This window comes from Eublepharis macularius, chromosome 8, assembly GCF_028583425.1.
Source record: "Eublepharis macularius isolate TG4126 chromosome 8, MPM_Emac_v1.0, whole genome shotgun sequence".
Classification (NCBI taxonomy): Eukaryota; Metazoa; Chordata; class Lepidosauria; order Squamata; family Eublepharidae; genus Eublepharis; species Eublepharis macularius.
In genome coordinates this window covers 99971422-99991752 of record NC_072797.1, presented here as the reverse complement: position 1 = coordinate 99991752, position 20331 = coordinate 99971422, and the positions used below count along the sequence as shown (strand labels likewise).

The 20331-nt window shown below is 41.1% G+C and overlaps 1 protein-coding gene across 4 annotated transcripts in view; it reads right to left on the bottom strand.

Moving 5' to 3' along the window:
• TRPM3 (transient receptor potential cation channel subfamily M member 3) overlaps nt 1-20331 on the bottom strand; it is a 510178-nt gene that overhangs the window by 89103 nt on the left and 400744 nt on the right. For all 4 annotated transcript variants that reach the window (XM_054986519.1, XM_054986520.1, XM_054986521.1 and 1 more), the window contains exons 10-12: nt 12380-12480; nt 8728-8862; nt 1316-1366 (exon numbers count right to left, since the gene is read on the bottom strand). In XM_054986519.1, the coding sequence (XP_054842494.1) occupies nt 1316-1366; nt 8728-8862; nt 12380-12480 (287 nt within the window). The remainder of the gene's footprint in view (nt 1-1315; nt 1367-8727; nt 8863-12379; nt 12481-20331) is intronic.

The following is a 20331-nucleotide window of genomic DNA, read 5'->3' as shown; positions in this document are numbered from 1 at the left end:
AAGTAAGTAAGTAAGTAAGTAAGTAAGTAAGTAAGTAAGTAAGTAAGTAAGTAAGTAAGTAAGTAAGTAAGTAAGTAAGTAAACAAACACGTGAGCCATGGTCCTTATCTAAATCAGGCAATGCCTACATGGGAATTCAGAGAACCTGTGATCCACATCGGAGTATTATACAGGGTGAAAATCCTACACCCAAACTATGGACTCTGTAATGTGGAAAAGGGAGAAAGACTCCTCTTGATCCACTTTCTCCACCCCATGAATAATTTTATAGACATCTGTCCTGGTTCCCCCTTAGTTGTCTTTTCTATAAACTGGAAAGCAATTTGTTTCTATGCTTTCCAGAGTCCCACTCCAATAGTCCCACTTAGTTTTAAAGCCCATCTCTCCCTCTTATCCGTCTAGATCTGTTTTTATACATACTCCCTACAGATGAAGCACTGGGCAATGGGTAAACTAAGATACCAAACTGGGCCTTCAGTACAAGTACTTCAGACTGCACACTTTGCATTGTGATGGAAAGGAGTATGTGGTCAAATGTTTAAGGAAGCAAGAAGGAAACTAGACCCGAACCACCACAACTTTTACAACTTCTTGAAAATGAATTGTCCTCCTACTGCTATACATGATCATGTTAGTTATGATGACCTCTGTGGTAATAAGAAAATGGTATTTCTGCCCATTTTGCTCTTTTGGCAGACAGAGAAAGTTTTAACACTCCTATTTTTGATATAGTTTTTTTTTCTCATAATAATTAAAAAAACTTTTTATTTTTAATCATTGGTCATTATAAAGTTTTGTCAGCCCTCTATTCAAGTTCTGTTTAATGGTTCAGAGAACAACTGATTTCTTGTTAAACTGCATTCTTTTTGTTTTTTAAATGGAGATGAAGGCTATCATAGCGTATAACACAGAATGGAAATGGAAAACGTTGCAGTGATTCAAGATTCAGCACAATTAGATATTTACAGGGTCCAGCACTGCCCTACAACATAGCATCCAAAATTGTGGTAGATATAAAAAATATAGCTAATATAAATCCATAAAAAATATCTAACAACATAAAGGCATGAAAAAATACCTACAATTCCAGCTAGCGAAAGCATTTATAAACTATTGACATAGCAGCATAGTAATTAATTAACTGCATTATTCACAGAAAGTTGAGACAGAACAAACACACACTGCACAGTTGGAATGGCAGAAGATAGGAGGAAGGGCTCTCACTGAAAGCTCATGCAAAACAGAGGCTATCTCTAATGACAAGAAGCAACGATGGCATTACCTTCAAGCTACTGTCCATCTGTTGGACTCTTACCTTTTTGACATCTCTGACAAGATGATATAACGTATTGGATGGTCCGTGTCTCTGAAAATGATCAACAACAGAGAATCAAATAGTTTTGATCTATTTAGTAGATGCTGATGGAAATAAAGTACAATGCATCAAAGTGCTCAGTGGTCCTTTATGTTTGGCTCTTTAAAAACCTGAAAACTAAAGACAGCATGAAAATTACCTATTTTATCAATCTTTTGCAAAATCTCTAATAATATAATTTTTCCTTAGGAAGTACTACATTGTCTTTTGTCACAGTGCATTTTGAGGGAACATTCTCATGATCAGACATATTTAATCTGGATTAATTCAATAAGTATAAATACTATCCCAAACTAATCTCAGAGTAAAGAAGTAATTTATGTATAATAATTAATTACATGAACAGTGGTGTAGCTTATTTGGAAATATGCTTGCCTCACTGTTGCAGAAATATGCTTGCCTCACTGCGGCAGATAAATCCAAAGTGACAGTACCCTGTTTCTCTTACTTGTATGTAATTTTTGTACTTTGGTCTCAGAGTGTGACTACAAGTGACTTTCTTCGCGTGGAGAACACTAGATTTTTCTCGCAAGGTTACCTGGGAAGTAAAGTCTGAGTGGTCCTTCCCCTCTCTGTTAGAATCGCTGCCTGAAGACCCACAAGAGGGCTTCGTCTGGAGAAAGCAGTAGCGTCGGTGAAGTTTCAGCCGCAGCGACAGTGGAAGGATCTGCTGCAGATTCTTCCGCTGTCACTGCAGCTGAAGTTTCACCGATGGTGCTGATTCCAGAGCAGCTCCCCAGGAGCAGGCAGCCCACAGGACGCCCTGGGAGAAAGTAGCAGCTGCCCGCCCCCAAACGAAGCCGTCTTGTGGGTCTTCAGGCAGTGATTCTAACAGAGAGGGGAAGGACCACTCGGACTTCACTTCCCAGGTAATCTTGCGAGGAAAATCTAGTGTTCTCCACATGAAGAAAGTCACTTGTAGCTTTGAGTCAATAATATAGGCATGGTTGTATTGTGCCAATGTTCCCCTTTCTCTTTCTTTCACTCATCTAAGCAGCTCCCTGGGATCATTGAAAGACAAGGACAGCCATTGATGCAGATTAGGGGCCCCTTGCAGATAAAAAGCCATGTGGACTGGGGTTAGGGTTGACAAAAATGGAAACATAAAACCCAGCCTAAGTGAGTTCTAGTCCATAGAAGCACATGGTGTGGTGTTATAACAGCACCACAAGACTCCTCTCTGTTCTCAATAACATCAGTAGTTCTTACACTTAATAATGGAGTGTTTAAAAACTGAATCAATGGCATCAGCCAAAGAAATGGTTATAATTTTAAAAAATCAGTTTAAAAGAAGAGTTAAGCAATTTACAGTGAAATCCTGAGCAGAGTTACTCTAGTCTAAGCCTATTGATTTCACTGTTAGAAATTCACCCTATTTTCCAAAATACGTGGGAAGAATACATTAAGCCACAACTTAATTTTTGCGCCATGAAACAGTAAATAGTAAATAAGGAGCCCTGTGGTGCAGAGTGGTAAGCTGCATTACTGCAGCCCAAGCTCTGCTCATGACCTGAGTTCGATCCTGGCGGAAGCCAGGTTCACATAACCGGCTCAAGGTTGACTCAGAGCCAAGCTACGTGACAAATTACACTTGCCTGGCAAGTGAACAGACTCACGTGTACTCCTCCCTGTTCACTTGCCCTCCACTTGATCACTACGTGATCAAGTGGAGGGCAAGTGGAGGGCAAGTGAACAGGGAGGAATACACGTGAGTCTGTTCACTTGCCAGGCAAGTGTAATTCGTCACTTGTAGCTTGACCCTCAGCCTTCCATCCTTCCAAGGTCAGTAAAATGAGTACCCAGTTTCCTGGGGGTAAAGTGTAGATGACTGTGGAAGGCAATGGCAAACCACCCCATAACAAAAAAATCTGCCAAGAAAACATCATGATGCAACATCCCCCACATGGGTCAGTAATGACTCGGTGCTTGCACCTAACAGTAAATATGTTATACACCCTCACATATTGATGTGTGTAGGCATGTACTGACAGTGGTAAGTTACCTGGGGTGCCTGCACTGAGGAGAGGACTCAGCAAAATGTCTATGGGATCCAACCCACAAGGCCTGTAATCCTATGCACCTGGGAAAAACCCCCACTGAATGCAAAGGGATGTACTTCTGAGTAAACATGCATAGGATCAGGCTACAAATCTATCAGTCCTTATTTTAAAACACATTCTAATAAGCTTTTAACAGTGCTAATCTACTGGTGATTAAAAGAAGGTCAAAGAATGGGTTTTTCTTCCACAATTTGAAAACAATCATATTAAATTTATCCACCTCCTTTCAGATGAATTATTTAGTGTTTTAATAATCATTGATGCAGATTAGAATGACAAATTTATACTTTAATAAGCACTTTTTGGAAAAAAAATTCACTTTCTAATTACTTTTTGGGTTGAATTCAGATGGCCTACAAAGAAATCAGCCTATGGAAATCCTCAAGCTTTCTTCCTACTGATCACGATTGCTTATAGAAGGGTAAGTAACATCTGGTTAGCTGATGGCTTTATATTCTTAAAAAGAATAGTGGCTTTTTTTGTGTTCTGCTGACCCAGTGGCCTTTGGTGCATCCTGCAATGTCTTTTGCAGCCAACACTATGTAATCGAGTAAGTCTGCAACACATACCATATTCCATTTTAAGATTTTAGAAGCTGAAGATAAGGAATTTATTCATTCCCCTCCCCAATTTTTGTTTTAAATCAATGGGCTTAGAAGGGTGTAATTAAGATTGCACTGTACATTTCATATTAGGAGTCCCTAAGCAGTGCTTTATCTATAATGATGAGAAATTAAACAAAATTGTTTCCATAGAAATAGTGAGGGATAACCACTTCCTAGTTTTCCTTGAAATTACTCTGTTTTTCTGTGTTGCTTTGAAGGACTGTTAGAAAAAACTTTTTTTCCTCTGAGAATTATAATACTGGAACATCTGATTTTTTTTTCAACCTTCTTCACTGCTCCCGTCCTAAAATATCTTGCTATTGGAGGAGGAATATGTGATCAAGTGGAGTGCAAGTGGAGGGCAAGTGAACAGGGAGGAATACACATGAGTCTGTTCACTTGTGAGTCGTCACTTGTAGCTTGGCTCTCAGCGGCTGGCCTATGCCTCTGGAACAGTCTGCCAGCAGAAGTCAGGGGGACATCCACCCTCTTGGCTTTCTGATGAGGCTGCAAAACATAGTTATTCCACAGAGTTTTTGAGGGAGCCTGAGCCTGGATAAAGGGGGAATACTCTGATGTTGGGGGAATTGGGGTTTTAAAACTAGTTTTTAATGTTTTGTATCTGTTGTTTTATGTTTATTTTATCAGATTGTTTTTAGAGAGTTGCTGTTGCCTGCCTTGAGTCCTCCTGAGATGCTCAGGAGAAATGTGGACAAATAAACATTTTAAAAACAATATTGTTCCTAGACTGATAGTCCAGTTGCTGAGTGATCCAGTGTAGCAAGCACTGCAATATGATTCCCTTTGTATATGTTGATATCGTAATAGTGTAAGGAACGTTTAAAAAAGTTTTAAAAAGGGGGGGGGGGAGGGGAGGAATTATACGATCATGCACGTGAGCCAGGCACATATGTGATGTTTAAAGGAGGGGAGAGGTTGGAGATTTGTGGGAGAGCTCTTCTGAAGCACAAAAAAGCCTCTGCATGCATTGAAATAGTAGGGATTAGAGATGGGCACAATCTGGATTACGATCAAAAAACCCCCACGATAATAGCAATCTCCCAATCGTGACCTGGTGGATCGTTGTCTTCCACGGCAAACAATCCAGCAGTCGGGACTCCGGGGCGATCGTGATAGGACCGGGAAGTTAGACATTCAGGCGCCAACAATCTGTTCCCCTGGCAACGGAGGCAGGGGAGTGCCTGAGCTCTGTTTGAAACTTGATAATATTTTCCCTAGCGAGGAAAAACAATTCTCAGTGTTAACTCTTTCAAAAAACCCTTGCTTTGAGAGCAGCTATCAAGCTTTTTTGCACTCCTCTCCTGAGGTCGTTCAGTGCTGAAAGAGTTAACTGAAAAGAGATATCTCTCTCCTCCTGGCTTCTCAGCCCAGTGCCTGCTTTTTGCAAGAAGTTGGTATGTGATTTGATGTTTCATTTGTGTTTTTCCTATTTAAAAAACCATAGGATCCGCGAGGATCCTGGTTTTACTTTCTTCCTGTTTAAAATATGCTTTTGGAAGACTGGCTGCTTGCTTTTAAAATCGGGTGGGATGGAGGATTCTATCCCTGCTTTTTTTTAAAAGCTGGCTGAAACTTGTTGACAGGGTGTGTGTCTCTCTCTCTATTTGGAGAGGCAGGGACGTGTTAAAAACTTCCCCCCCCTCTGCTCTAAGTGCATGCATGTGTGTGTGTGTGTGTGAGAAAAGCCCCTCCCTGAGGGGAGGTGGCTCGTCGCCGGGTTAAAAACGTTTTTCCCCATCTGCTCTAAGTGTGTGGGGGGGGGGCACCCCTCCAATCCCAGATTCCAGATCGGAAACAGGATTTGATTGGAGTGAATCGGTGATGTGGACTCGTCACCAGCGTGGATCCACGAACAGTTTGATCGGTATTTTTTTTTTGGATCGTGCCCATGTCTAGTAGGGATAATCACGTGGAAAACTTGAATCAAAAATAAACACGGACCAAAACAGGTCTCACAAAAAACACTTAAAAACCGGGATCATCATGATTCACTCATGCATGGGAAATGATGAGGTGTGTAATGAGTGAGATAACCCGCCAGAGTTCCATTGGCAGGCTGTCCCATTAAGGACGTGTGGAAGCAGCTTAAGTCTATTTTATTTAAGGGGGCTTACTCTTCAGAAAGGGTTCTTAGGATTGCTGCTATAGTGTCATAGAATTACTCAAGTGATTCAGTCATAAGCTTCTCTGGGGGAATTCATGTGTTGGAATGTAGCCAATGCAGTGCTTTTTATGGAAAAACACCGATTCTCTCTTTTGCCATTGTTAAATTAGCACCATGGTATGAAAAAATAACATTTAATCATGACTCAGAAAATATTATGTGAAATTGTTTAAATTAGATACAAATAGAGCAATTACCTTAAGAATTCAGACTGCCCTTCTAGAACTGCAGTTAACATTGTTCTAGAAGGACAGTTCTAAAATGTACCCTGTGCTTCATGTTTTTGTATTTGTGGGGAGAAAATAATTGAGATGTGCCATAGCATATGTTTTACAGTATTTTTCATAGAATGTACATAACAATTTCCTTCCTAAGTTTTTGAAAGATTGAGGATCCTATTAAAATCTGCAATTTGCTGGTTTAGTGAGAAAAAGATGATTTTGCAAACAACAGCTAATGTTGCTTTGAGTAGCCAAAATGCAACGGCAAATCTATTTTACCTTCCACACAGTCTACTGTAATCTGGATAAGAGTAGATGAGCTCTACATTATCCTGTACATATTTTGAGCTACTTTATTCTATGCATTGTTTTTAAGTGTGATTATGTTTGTTTATTTCTTATTACGGCCAAGAACTTAAACAAGTAAGCATTTACTTCTACTATTGTTTTGCAATAAATCTTTAAAGAATAAAAACTTCCCACCATGCTATTGTATAACTGCAGTCATAGTGAATAGCATGTGGTCTGAATCTGCCATTAAACTAAACTGTGAATACTTTAAAAAGTAGCTATTTATCCATGTTAACTGACTTTTTAATTTCCATATAACTTATAATAATTCAAAACAGAAAATGAAACTTTTATCCATCTTCTATTTATATGGAAGTAGAGACAGATACTTTCATTAAGTAAGGGAAGGGAGGCCTATTTTTGACTGAAAATATGGACAACAGTAAGAGCCCCGTGGTACAGAGTAGTAAGCTGCAGTACTACAGTCCAAGCTCTGCTCACGACCTGAGTTTGATCCTGGCGGAAGCCAGGTTCAAATAGCCGGCTCAAGGTTGACTCAGCCTTCCATCCTTCCGAGGTTGGTAAAATGAGTACCCAGTTTCCTGGGGGTAAAGTGTAGATGACTGGAGAAGGCAATGGCAAAGTCTGCCAAGAAAACATCATGATGCGATGTCCCCCCATGGGTCAGTAATGACTTGGTGCTTTACCTAAATTTGATACACTTGTTAAAAGCAGCAGAGGCCCCCATAAAAGCATAAGGAGAACTTTGCTGAATTAGGCCAAGAGTCATCTAGCCTACTTCCCATAGCAGAGATTCAGATTATTTTGACCAGTGATGAAGACAACAGCCATCAGATTTCCAGTAACAGATGAAGCATATAATTGTAATATTTTCTGGGGGGAAACATTCTAACAGTGCACACATCAGCTTTTTTTGTGTGCACCTGGAAGATAGGTAATTTGATTAACTGATATGAATCACAAAGGGCTAAGATCAATTCCAGGCATTTATGAAGAAATAATAGGCATTATATGGCCTATGCTTTCGTATGGAAAGCAATGTCTTTCATTTTCCATGTAGCATGCACCTCAAGTAACATATTGTATCATATGAATCCTTCATGGATACCACCTACAAATATGTCCACCTGATTTGCACAAACCTTCTCTATCAAAAGTGGGGAAGAGGAGAAGGAAATCACATGAATGAGGTAGCCATACATGCTAGTCTCCACATCATACCTCACTTTAGAAATATGGTAATGGACCCATAATGATACTCCACCATGTGGAATACCTGACACAGGTTTAGGATTAGCACCTTCCCCCTCCACCACAACATTAAACTCTTATTAGGTGGCAATCCTTTCAATCCATTCCCTGTATCTCCATGCTGGGGAAAATTGTTACTCATCTTAAGTTGTTACCTGTCTTACAGCTCTTAATACACAGAGCCTCTGTCAGGAGGTAACTCTAAAAAGGACTTCTGACACTATTTCAGAGTTCTTTACGTCTCTCTTGGCTAATTTGCAGTTTTGACAATGATGGCAGTTGTGTGTGGGAAGTGTTGCAGCTAAACAGAACTCTGTAGCTTTCCAAAAGTCCTCTTAAAGAACAGGCAGACTCAAATCACAAAAAACAATGTTACATTTTGGATTAGGGCAGAATGATTTTTTTAAAAAAGGAATAGTACTACTTTCTTTTCTATTGATAAAAAATTGTAAGAGAGAGAGGTCGTGGCGGGTGCTTGCCATTTTAGAAAAGTATGTTTTAATAGCCATGACAGGATGCAGTTGAAAAATAAGCTGGTGAGTCGTAGTCAGGTTTCATTACAAATGCCAAATTTAAAACAGCAGGGATATCTTATGATCTGCAGCAACCATTAACTCATTTATAAGGAGCTTGTTGGATGATTTTGTGGGCACCATTCTAATTCTATGTGAAGGTGAAACAAACAAACAGATAGAAAATTTGCTTAACTTGGCCCTACCGTATTGTACAATTCCTCTAGTCTGGAGATGGTGAGAAAACGGTGCATGCTTACTCCATTCTCTATGAGCAATTTCACAAAATCCACTCTGTCCAACACCAAGGCATCCAGCATTGCTTGTTCAAGGGACCCCACCTACAAAGGAAATAAGCCAAGCAGATTTTCCTTAGCGTCAGTTAGTATCTAGATGACTTTAGCACAGAATGGCATTCCTTCATACCTTTTCTGGCATCTCAAATGCAGATTCCTGCATAAAAGTCCTCACTAATATAATGACTACTAAACATAATACTGGGAGCATGCAACAGATGCAAATATTACCTCTGCATAGGCTGCCTTTATGGAATTTTCCTAAGGACAGGTTTGTAGGCTGGGCCCAAGAGGAATCTGGGATAATTTTTTAAAAAAAATGTATTTAACTTACCTATTTTCACATACATTTTCAACGTATGTGCTCACTGCAGAAGACCTCAATCTCAGATTTCTATTCAGAACTAGAGATGGGCACGAACAGAAAAAAAACCTGGACATGATGTTCGTTGTTTGTTGCCATCCATGCATAGGGACTCACAAACACTTACGAGCATGACCTGTTCACGAACATATTTGTGGTTGGATGTTTGTGGGGGCCAGCAGGCTCTCCTCCAGCCATCATCCAAGTTTGGTCAACATCCCTACTGCACCACTCCCAGAAACCTGACCTGAACAGGCACCAGGAAAGGCACCAATAATAAATAATAACTTGGCCCAGAGCCTAGCAGCAGCCCTGGAACCTGAAGGGGTAGATCCCTATCCCACCACACACAAAGAAAATTCAAGCTCCAATGCACTCTCTCTATCAAAATTCCAACAGCAGCTGTCTCTCTCCCTCTTCACTGTCTGCAAAGCCAGAGCTGGGAGCACCCCTCCCCCCTGGTCTTGTTCCCTTGTTGTAACAAATTTGGAGCTCAACACTTGAAAGGAAGACCTGCCTATCAAGCTAAATTGGACTTAGATTGGGGTTTCCAGGGCAACATCAGGAGTTCAGACAGAGTTCAGACAATCCCTGCCTAAGTTGCCAAGGGAATTGATTGCAGGTGCCAGACTGTCTGGCTTGACGAACAGCAATGAACGAGGCTTGCAATGACCACCTGTATGTTTAGAATGGGGCCTCATGAATAGCTTGTTCGCAAACAGCAGATTGGGCTGTTCGTGGCTTTTTTAGTTCATATTGCTGTTCGTGCCCATCTCTATTCAAAACTAATCACTTGAGAATGAACTATTAAATTGGAATTAGACACAAAGTTACAAAGGATCACAGTGGCATTTATTCAACCATCCATGGACTTTGCAGAGAGGGACTTGCTTGCTTCCCTGCCACCTGCAACCACTGCCGACTCTATTCCCATTACTGCTCAGTGCCTTTATCCCCCAAGAACAGCTTTTTGAGGAAATTAGTGGGTCGGAGTGTGACGGGAGAAGTAGGAAATGTCCATTCTACCATTGGAAAATTTTGCCTGGATCCAATCCACAGAAATTATTCACATTCCTTTCTGGATCTAAGTAACCTGGACTGTGGCCAGTCAAATTGTTCCAGGAAGTTCAAAGGCAGGGCATGAGGGCAAGAGATTACTCTTATTTTTTGACTTCTAGTGACTGGTATTCAAAAATATTCTGCCTCTGCTGGAGGTTACATTTAATTTAATTTAATTATCATGACTGGTAAACCAGTCTTTCTAGAAGTGGCATAACCCTGTTTTAAAGTCATCTAAACTAGTAGTAATCCCCACCCGGATAGCAGTTAATTCCATAATCTGTGTGAACAGATACTTTCTTTGTCTTGAATCAAATGCTGATTAGTTTCTGAGTTGCTGAGAATTCTATGAGATGAAGAAAAATGATCTCTGTCCACAACAAACATAATTTTATAAATCTAAAAAAAGTTTCTTCTTTTTGCAGGCACTTTATTCTTTCATCATAGAGAAGGTGCACCAACTTCCTTCATAATTTTGGTTACCTTTTTTTTTAAAACATATTCCAGTTCTGACATTTTCTTTTTAGGTGGACAATCCTGCACTGTACACAGTAATAAAGATTTTTTTAAAAAAATAAATGTATTAGAATACTGACATTTTTATTTTCAGTCCTTTCCTATTTCTAATGACACCAGCACGGAATTTGCCTTTTTCTCTCTGCCACATACTTAGTTGACCTTTAATTTCAACTATCTGCTAAAACAGCTCCTCCTGATCTTTTCCACAACCTATTAGGTCTGATTATTGGCCCACTGTTTATTACTTTACACCTACTTACAATGAATCATGTAGATATTGTTGCTCATTCACTTAGCATGGGCAATCCTTTAGAACACTTCACTGCCTGCCTGGAATTTCACCCTCCTGAATTATTTAATGACATCTTCATATTTATACTCACACTTGACTCCAATTCATCAGTGGCATTAGTCTCAAAGCAGAGTCCCAATACTTTCAGCCATTATTTTTTCTTACTTTCTACTTCCTGTCCTCTGTCCCATGCTTGCTAAATTTACTGTAGAACGTTTAAAGAGGAACTGTGTCCAAAGATCTTCTGCAAATTATCCCTATTTGGACCCAGTATTGACATTCTTAAAACCATCCAAAATGTTAGTGAGGCAGGAATTCCTTTTTCAGAATCCATGTTGATTCTTCCTCAGTAAATCTTATATATGTCTAACAACTCTAGCTTTCCTAGATTTTTTAATTTTAATTTGTTCAAAAAAGAGGCCTGTAATTTCCTGGATTTCCCTTGATTTCTTAAAAAACAAAAACAAACTTCCACATTTGAGTTCTCTAAGAATTCTCAGGTGTGTGCCAGGCAGACTGTTGACTTGTTAATTCTTAATTTGTCATTTAGACCCAGAACTTCATTTCTTGTCGCCTACATTTTATTTAGATCGCTATGTGTTTTCTTCCTTCTCGAAGTCATTCAGACATTGGCTTCTATCCATCATCTGTTGCTTTTATGACATGTGTGAAGAAGGCTTTCAGTTCCTCAGCGACTTACCTAATTTCCTCCAGTAACTGTTCCTGTTCTGCAACCTATCCAGCTTTTTCACTGGTTCATAGATTTCATTACCTTAAGGGCTATGAAGTTTTTTCAGAAGCCTTTCTTTGATTATTTCTTTCTTGCCTCAGTTCCTGTCTCATATGCCCTTTTCCTCAAGCCTTCAACAGATGTTTCAGGCTACTATTTCTTAGTCTACTCTTGTAACTGGGCACCATTCCGTCTTGCTTCTAGGCTCCCTAACCCTTCGCTTCCCCAGATTTTAGAAATCATCCCAGTCAACTTGACTCATTTGTGAGGTTTTAGTCACAGTCAGACTGTTAATTTTTCCCTTACAGATGCTGGAGTGCAAACAATTATGTTTCCCGAGTAAATGGACATTCCAAGAGAGCACACCACAGTCTGGGACTTCACTATCATAAATACAACATAGACTCCTGGACAGTTATGCTATACTTTAAAAAGGCCCCTAGATGGCAACATTTCCTTTCAGAAAAGTAGGAAGGCCTCCTTTCAATAATATTTATTGTGCTTTGGGAAACCCCTTTTTGTAGAAGAAAACCCCTTCAAAAATGAATTTCCTCAGACTAAATTGAAAATAATATTAGTAACAATGTGTATACTTTACCGGCCACTGTTGCCCATAAATAAAAATCTGGCTGCGAGCGATGTCTACTCTGTTCCAGGCTAATGCTAGACTCAGTTGATCTGGAGCAGATGCATTAGCTCCTGTACAAAGAGATGGGGAAAAATATAAGCATACATTAAATATTATCAGTGGTCTAGCACATATGAATGGAGAGGGAGGTCAGGCATGAAAGAGTAGACAGAGGAGAGAAAGAAAAAGGAGAGAGACTGAGCAAAGACATGGTGGTATGTTTTTATCTGAAATTTTAAGAAGCTTAGAAACAACTTTCTAAAAAACAAAATATGAACAAGTAAGGAATATTAACATTTGCCCTTTTTACAGGTATTGGTAACTTTATATACTGCTTTTCTCTGTAATTGGGACACAGAGTAGCTTATCACATTGCTCTCTTCCCCTCCACTTTATTCTCACAACAACCACCTTGTGAGTTAGATTAGGCTGAGACTTGTGACAGGCCCAAGGTCACCTGGTAAGATGACGTAACAGAGCGGGGATTTGGGTCCCAGGTCCTAGTCCTAGTCCGATACCTTAACCAGGTCCTAGGTCCTAGTCCAATACTCTAACCAGGTGCGATTCTCTAACCAGGTCCCAGGTTCTAGTCTGATACTCTAACCACTGTGCATCTCAATTATACTTTGGAAGACTAAACAACACCAGCCTTTTATTATATCTTTTGCATAGCCTGAAGTATTTGATCATACCTGACTACTCTCTCATTCTATGGCTTCTTTCCAGCAAAATAGATCATGAGTGCGATCCTAACCTGAGTTACATCCCTCTAAACCCAGTGACCTCAATGGACTTGGAAGGATGTAACTCATCTTAGGACTGCACTGTGAGTCTCCATGAAAAGAGTTTGTAATGACTAAGTCAACTCTCATCACTTTAACTGGATTAGGGGATCTTTTCACTTTGAGGCTACTTAGCAGGGGAAGTATAGGACCACCTTGCACCAGTGCAAGTAGTACCTAAGTGTAGAAGGATTTGTTCCAGCCACTGCTTTCTGCTGGGTAGGGCAAGAATGACAATGAGTACTCTCAGAAAGTCTCCTTTCCCTCTCTCTAGGGCTGCCCAGTCCCTTGCCATGGTGAGGAATCCGCTGCCCCCAGCCTCTGCCACTTATTTGACTGCCAGGTGGGGGACAGAGAAAGATGAGCGGAGGCTGGTCACAGCTCGCTATGCAAGCATTCAACAAGTACAAATGACATCACTTCCAGTTTAAACTGGAAGCTGTGGTGTCTCAGTGGGGACAATTCTCTATGAATCGGACCCAAACATAGCAAAAACATAGCAAAATATAGCTTTTCTGGTGGGGGCGGGGGCTGACCATCCTACCTCTATCCAACCCTTCTCACAATACAGAGCATAAAATATATGAATGTAGCAGAAAGAAACAGATTTCCCTCTTTAATTAATTAAAAGTCATATTATGTATAATGGTTCCAAAATGCTTCTCACATTGTGCTTTCCCCTGGTCATTCTAACTGTGCACCTAGACATCCTCCTATTTTTTTTCTTTTCAGCAAAAGTGACAGAATTAGACTGTGCCATGATCCTAGAAATTGGTTATACAGTCCCTCATGACTGTAAGCTCCTGACCATAAGTCAGGACAATGCACAAATCTTATTAGAAAGTGCCCGAGTGTAACTATACACATTCAGCCTGTATTGTTAATTAAAAAATGAAAATCAAAATCCTGGGCTAGTCAGAAGCCTGTGCATGGGAATTATTTAATGTCAAAGAGGAAATCAAAATGAGATGAAATGGAATGAAAGATGACAAGAGTGTTGATGTGGATGCTGCCTCAGTCACTGTGCTGTAATGAGGCCATGTCCAATATCCAGCATTTCTAGAGCAATTATCTTTCTTCAGTGGGCTGTATTCAAGTCTCAGATTGCTGTACCACATAAATGTGACATGATAGAAAAAAAAATTCTCCTTCACTCACACACTTGTGCATGCATGCACACCCACCCACACTCCAGACCCATGCAAACAAATTTTGGCAAAAATATGTTGAGTAGACCCAGCAAAAGAAAGCAATAAACTATGACTAAGGAATCTCTGAATATGAAGTACTTTTCTATGTTCCTGAGCAAGCCTTTGCTCCTTTTATTTTCAGGTTGTTATTGCTGTGCAGGAAACGGCCACTTGCATCCATGAAATTAATAACCTTAATCAAGGTCCATCAGATTTATCTGGGTTGTATTTTTTAGGATTAAAATCTGGAAACATCTGTGGATGAATATGCGAATACGCAATTTATGAACAAAGAGGAAATACTAAAGAGATGGCAAAGAAATGTCTCAAGTGCAATGAGGGCACAAATGTCTTGTTTACATTATTTGGTATACTAGTCTAATTCACTATCTGAGGGCTAGAGCAGCTTCAGCAGGATTTTATACATCTTTATATTATTTTTTCTCTTCACATTAAAATTAATCCAATGGAAACCTCTTTGATTTCCTGCTTTATAGTGCCTTCAGATTTTAAAGGGAATGAAACCTGATCAAAGCAGAAACATTGCTCTGAGAGTGATCATGTGGTTTTTGTGTTGTTGCTAGGAAACCCCCTTCATTTGTCTATCCATGTTAGAAAGCTGGCTTCTTTTTCTCTGTGACTCTCAGGCGGATTTACATCATGCTACTGTTACATCACAGCAAAGCAAAAATCTCTGCTGTTTCCACTAAGAGTAAAAGGACTATAGTCAGGATCAACCAACAATATACTTTAAATTGGATAGGGCACAGAGTGGACAAAATTACTGTGAAATTCCCACCTCTGCAAAAACTGGGAACAAACCATAGTACTAGGGATTCCACTTACATTGAGTCTAGACAAATTATTTTTGTCTAGAATAAATCATGAAGAATATGAGGACAGGTCTTCTATAAAGTGCCATGTCATCTACATAAAGTGCATAAAGTGCCATCTACTTTGAAACACTATTTCTGCTCGTAATATATGGGGGAACTCTGTCTGTTTGCAAGCCTTTCCCATACCTATCTTTCCCTCTCTTGCTAAGGTATGTTTTGTATGGGAAACCTTCCTGTCCCACGAGGCAGTTTTCTTACGGAGTTAAGACAGAGTCAAAACACTGAAAACTGAAAGTAAAGCCTCACTTCCAGGATAGCAATGCCACCACCAGCGTCTTTGACTAACTCTCAACTGGAGGCCAAGAGGCAAGCCCCAAGTCCTACCAGGTGTAAAGCAAAATGGAAGCCAGCCCTACAAGGTAGAATACATTGCAGACTGAGTTCCACAAAGCAATTACTTGGGCAGCTATGGCAAACAGGCTGAGGAGCTAGATTTAGAATGAAGCACTGGAACCCAAATAACTCCACAAGGATATAATAAATAAAGTTTATTTTAAAAAGTGCAAGAAAATACAAATTATATATATATACAAAACAAGAGAAGAAAATAATAAGAAGCTAAATACCTAACCTAATAACACTGTAAAGGCTTTCAGTCTTAAACCAGGGGTTACCTTTTAGCTGGAGCACAAAAGTCCAGGCACAACTTCAGAGCCCAAAGTTCAGAGAACAAAGACAAGATGGCATATAGTTACAAGTTTTTACCAGCAACTATCTCTAAGAATAGCATCCAGGGAGGCTGTTACCAGAATCAATGGATATGATCCCTAACTACAAGGATATGATCCTAAGGAAGGATGTAATTAAAGTGACTGTTCAGGCTTTAAGACTACATGCCCTCAGTATAGTCTGAGCAGCTTGACCAATCAATGAAAGGCTCAATCTGTGATGATATGCCCCTGCAGGTGGCACATCTGCCCAAGTGGGACCCAATTATTCCACTCCCAGAGCGCTATGCATTAATGAGATGGAATGCCGGTGTGAAAACTCCTTTCCATGTTCTGATCAAGTTGATTCAGACAGCTCTTTTGGCAGGATGTTATTCTCACGCCCCTATGGAACATCGCACCTACATTTGTGGATTACCTACAGTGGAGAACCTTTCCCACTACCTACTTTATTATCCATTATCTAGTGTACCCAGAGCTAAATTTTTGGCCAGAATCCTATCAGTAACAAACATGTACTCTGAAATCGAGAAGACTGTGTTTTTGTTATCTGACAATGATAATCATGTGTTCTATAGAGTCCCTCAGTTTGCACTTGCAGCCAAAAAGATAAGATCTAAGGTGGTACTGAATGAGGCTGTTTCGTGACTCCTGGGACAGTTTGGCGTACGGTACTGTTTTAATTAATTTTAGTAACCTATACAAACTGTGGTAATGGTTTTAATTGTTTATTCGTCGATGTTTGGTGAATTGTGACGGCCTATGGCTATAGACATTAAACTCTTTTGATTAAGTTCTTTTGACCTGTGGCTGATTTCATTTTACTTACTTACCTGTCTTGGGAACCTGGGTCACCCTGACTGCACTTTCCCATAGGAAAAGGCTTTCTTTACTTCTAAACTAGCTTTTAACTAGGCTGAAAAGCCTGAACCAATGCTTGAGTAGACCAAGGAACAGACTAGGCATGGTTAGTTTCTTACATGTACGCAGTGGCGTAGGGGAGAAAAGAGCTCCTCCTGACTTCTTTGCTGCTAGAAGCAAGTTTTTCAGAACATGTATTATTAGCAATCTGTCAGTTTTACACTGAAAGTTATCTGCTAAATTAATCTCCTGCATTTTTGTTTCAAAGCAAATATGGAATCATTTCATGGTTGATACTCATTGCCCTTTTTGTTACAGGACGGCAAAATGGGAGCAATATTGTTCGGCAGCTGTAGGATGGATACTGTCTGAGCATGAGTCATAGCACATTTACAAGCTAGAACGAACTTGGAGCCATCAGGCTCAGGTTAGCTTAACAACACGCTTCAGTGAACAGCACAACAGATTAGGTAGCCCTAATGGAAACGACCATATATCATCCAGCCTGCTTCTTTCAAACTTTTAACTATTCAGACACTGCAAGGATTTGAGCAGCCCAGTAAATTATGTTAGGGAGGGGGCTGAAAAAAAACAACCCTGGCCTGCTAGCAGATTGGCAATTAAAGTGGGTTGCAAATAAGCTGGGCCTGGTGTTTCCCCACTATAAACAGGGTATTATATTAAGTCAGGATCACTAAGGATCAATTCTCATAGTAAGCTAAGTTCTGTGACTCTTGTTCTCCCATCCATCCATTTGTAAAAGTGAAAAGGTAGGCTTTTGTGTAATAGAACTGTCTGATTCAAAGCAATTATCAACAAAATGTAGTTACAAGACCTCTGATGATGATACCTGCCCACTGACATCAATGCACATAAAATGGGATAGTGAATGAGCGTGCTGGCCAAGTCCTGTAAAAACTGCCAGCTTGTGAGTGCAGCATCCTGTACAAAGTGTACACACAGATAGTACAGCTCATTGATCAGGAATACTGTTCTGTCAAATGTTCCCAATCACAGAGGACAGGGCTGGGGCCTATTAAAAGGTACACAAAGCTGGGCAGAGTGGCAACAATTGCAGGGAAGAACATGATGGGTGTTGAAGGTTGCTGGCTAGTGTGTAAGTGAGAGAAAATAACAAACCTACACTTAGCTTGGTTTAGAAAAGAAATAAGAGTTCTTTATTATAAGAACTCTGGTAGGCAAGAGGAGAGATAGGCTGTTATCTATCTGTCTAGTCTAAGGATAGGAATGGATTGCAGGACAAGATGGTACAAGATGGAGAGAAGAGATGGTTGTGTGACAAACAGAGGAAGAGAAGAATGTCACAAGGAGGAAGTCCTGAGATTAGCAATCTACATATCAAAGGATAATTCAGGGAAGTAAAGAGTAAATGAATGCCCTGACCTCTCTATCTTTCTAACTTTCTGGTTTGTCCCCCTCTAAACCTGAGGAAAGGCGCAGCATTAATTTCCTCTTCTAACACCCTCTCCTGCCTTCACTTGATCAGTCTAAGGTTCAACTTTTGTTGTAGAGTTTAAAAGTGAACTCTTGGAAGTAGCTTGGTTAGGGTGTCAGCAATAATTTCTGTGGATGGAAAGTAGATTATCTCTGCGATGCCTTTCTGTTGTAGTTCTTTCACTAGATAATACTTCATGTCGATATGCTTGGTATGCTGGTATGCTGGTGGACATCATCTCTCTGTGAGAGCTTGATACAGCTTTGATGGTCTTCATAGATTGTTATGGGTAGTGGAATTTCTATTCCAAGATCTTCTAGCAGCCACTGTAGCCATATTATCTCTTGACAACATAGTCCAGCTGAGAGCTATTCAGCTTCTGTAACAGCGTCTTGCCTTTTGCTTGACCAACTTATCATTCCACCTCCGCAGAAGAAAGCATGTCTACTGGTAGATAATCTGGTTTCCAAGTCTTCTCCATAGTTAGCATCTGTGTACACAATTAGTTCAGGTTTGTTATTGGCTGGAAGCTTGAGCTTGAAATGTGCTGTACCTTTCAGATATCTAAGAAGTTTCTTGACTACATTCTAATCTTTGAAGTTTGGTCCTGAAGATTTTCTGCCTAGTAGACCCACTGCAGCACTTATGTCGGGTCTTGTCACTGTACTAATTTACAGTAGTTTGCTTATAGCAATATGTTATTTGTTGTTTCTCAGTAGTCTTTCAGTGTCATCTAGTTCGTTTATGTAGCTTAGTTCTACAGTAGTGGCAATTACAAATACTACTTTCATATTCATGAAGGATATAAGGTCTTTGATCTCTTATTCCTGGTTGCTAAGAAAACATATTTTTTTAGCGACGTTCTAGATCAATTCTATTAGCTAAGCCTTCTTCTTCTTCTTCTTCTTCTTCTTCTTCTTCTTCTTCTTCTTCTTCTTCTTCTTCACTATTTTCACGACTGAAGTCATAAATAGAGATGGGCACGATAAAAAAAAATACCGATTAAGCCATTCGTGGATCCGGGCCGCTGCCGAACCCAGGCCACCGATTCTAACCGATCAAGTCCCATTTCCGATCCAGAATCGGGAAGGCCAAAGCGGGAGGGCGCCCTGCTGTTTCCAGCGATATAGGAATGGTGGTTGGTGGCAGTGGCCACCAGGCCCGGCGGGCGATGAGCTGCCTCTCTTCAGGGAGGGAGGGGACATTCACACACACACACACACACACACACACACACACACACACACACACACACACACACACACACACACACACACACACACACACACACACACACACACTTAGAGTAGAGGGGGGGAAGTTTTTAACCCGGCAACGAGCTGCCTCCCCTCAGGGAGGGGACATTCCCAGGGCCGGATCTACGGTTGCCAGCGCCCAGTGCAACCGTAGTCAGGCTCTTGCGCGCGTGCGCTCCTGGTTTGCCCCCCCGCCCACGCAGCAAGCCGGCTGTTCCGGTGCGCTGCGGAGCTGGCGGTGGTGCGAGTGGCTTGGTGGCTGCCCGCACCGTTCACCTGCCCTGCAAGACAAGGGGCGGCCAGCTTGCCCACGCGCCCCTTGTCCTGGGGAAAGGCGAACGGCGCAGGCGGCCTCCCAGCCTCCCGCACTGCCTTCTGCCTTTCCCCAAGACAAGGGGTGGCTGGCTTGCCCATGCACCCCTTGTCCTGGGGAAAGACGAACGGCGCAGGCAGCCTCCCAGCCACCCGCACTGCCTTTTGCCTTTCCCCAGGACAAGGGGTGGCTGGCTTGCCCACGTGTCCCTTGTCCTGGGGAAAGACAAATGGCACAGGCAGCCTCCCAGCCACCCGCACTGCCTTTTGCCTTTCCTTTGTGCCCATGGCTTCAGAACACCCCGTTCCCCCTCCCTCCCCTGGGTTGCTGCTCCGTGGTTGGAAGGAAGCCTGCTAATCAAGGAAAGCTGGGCTTCCATTAGTGTTTCGAGGGCGACAGAAGGAGGGAAAATACAGCTCATTCCCCTGGCTCCGTTGTCCCGGGAATAAATTACTGGTGCCAGAGTCCCTGCAATTCCGAACAGAAGCCGATATATCCGA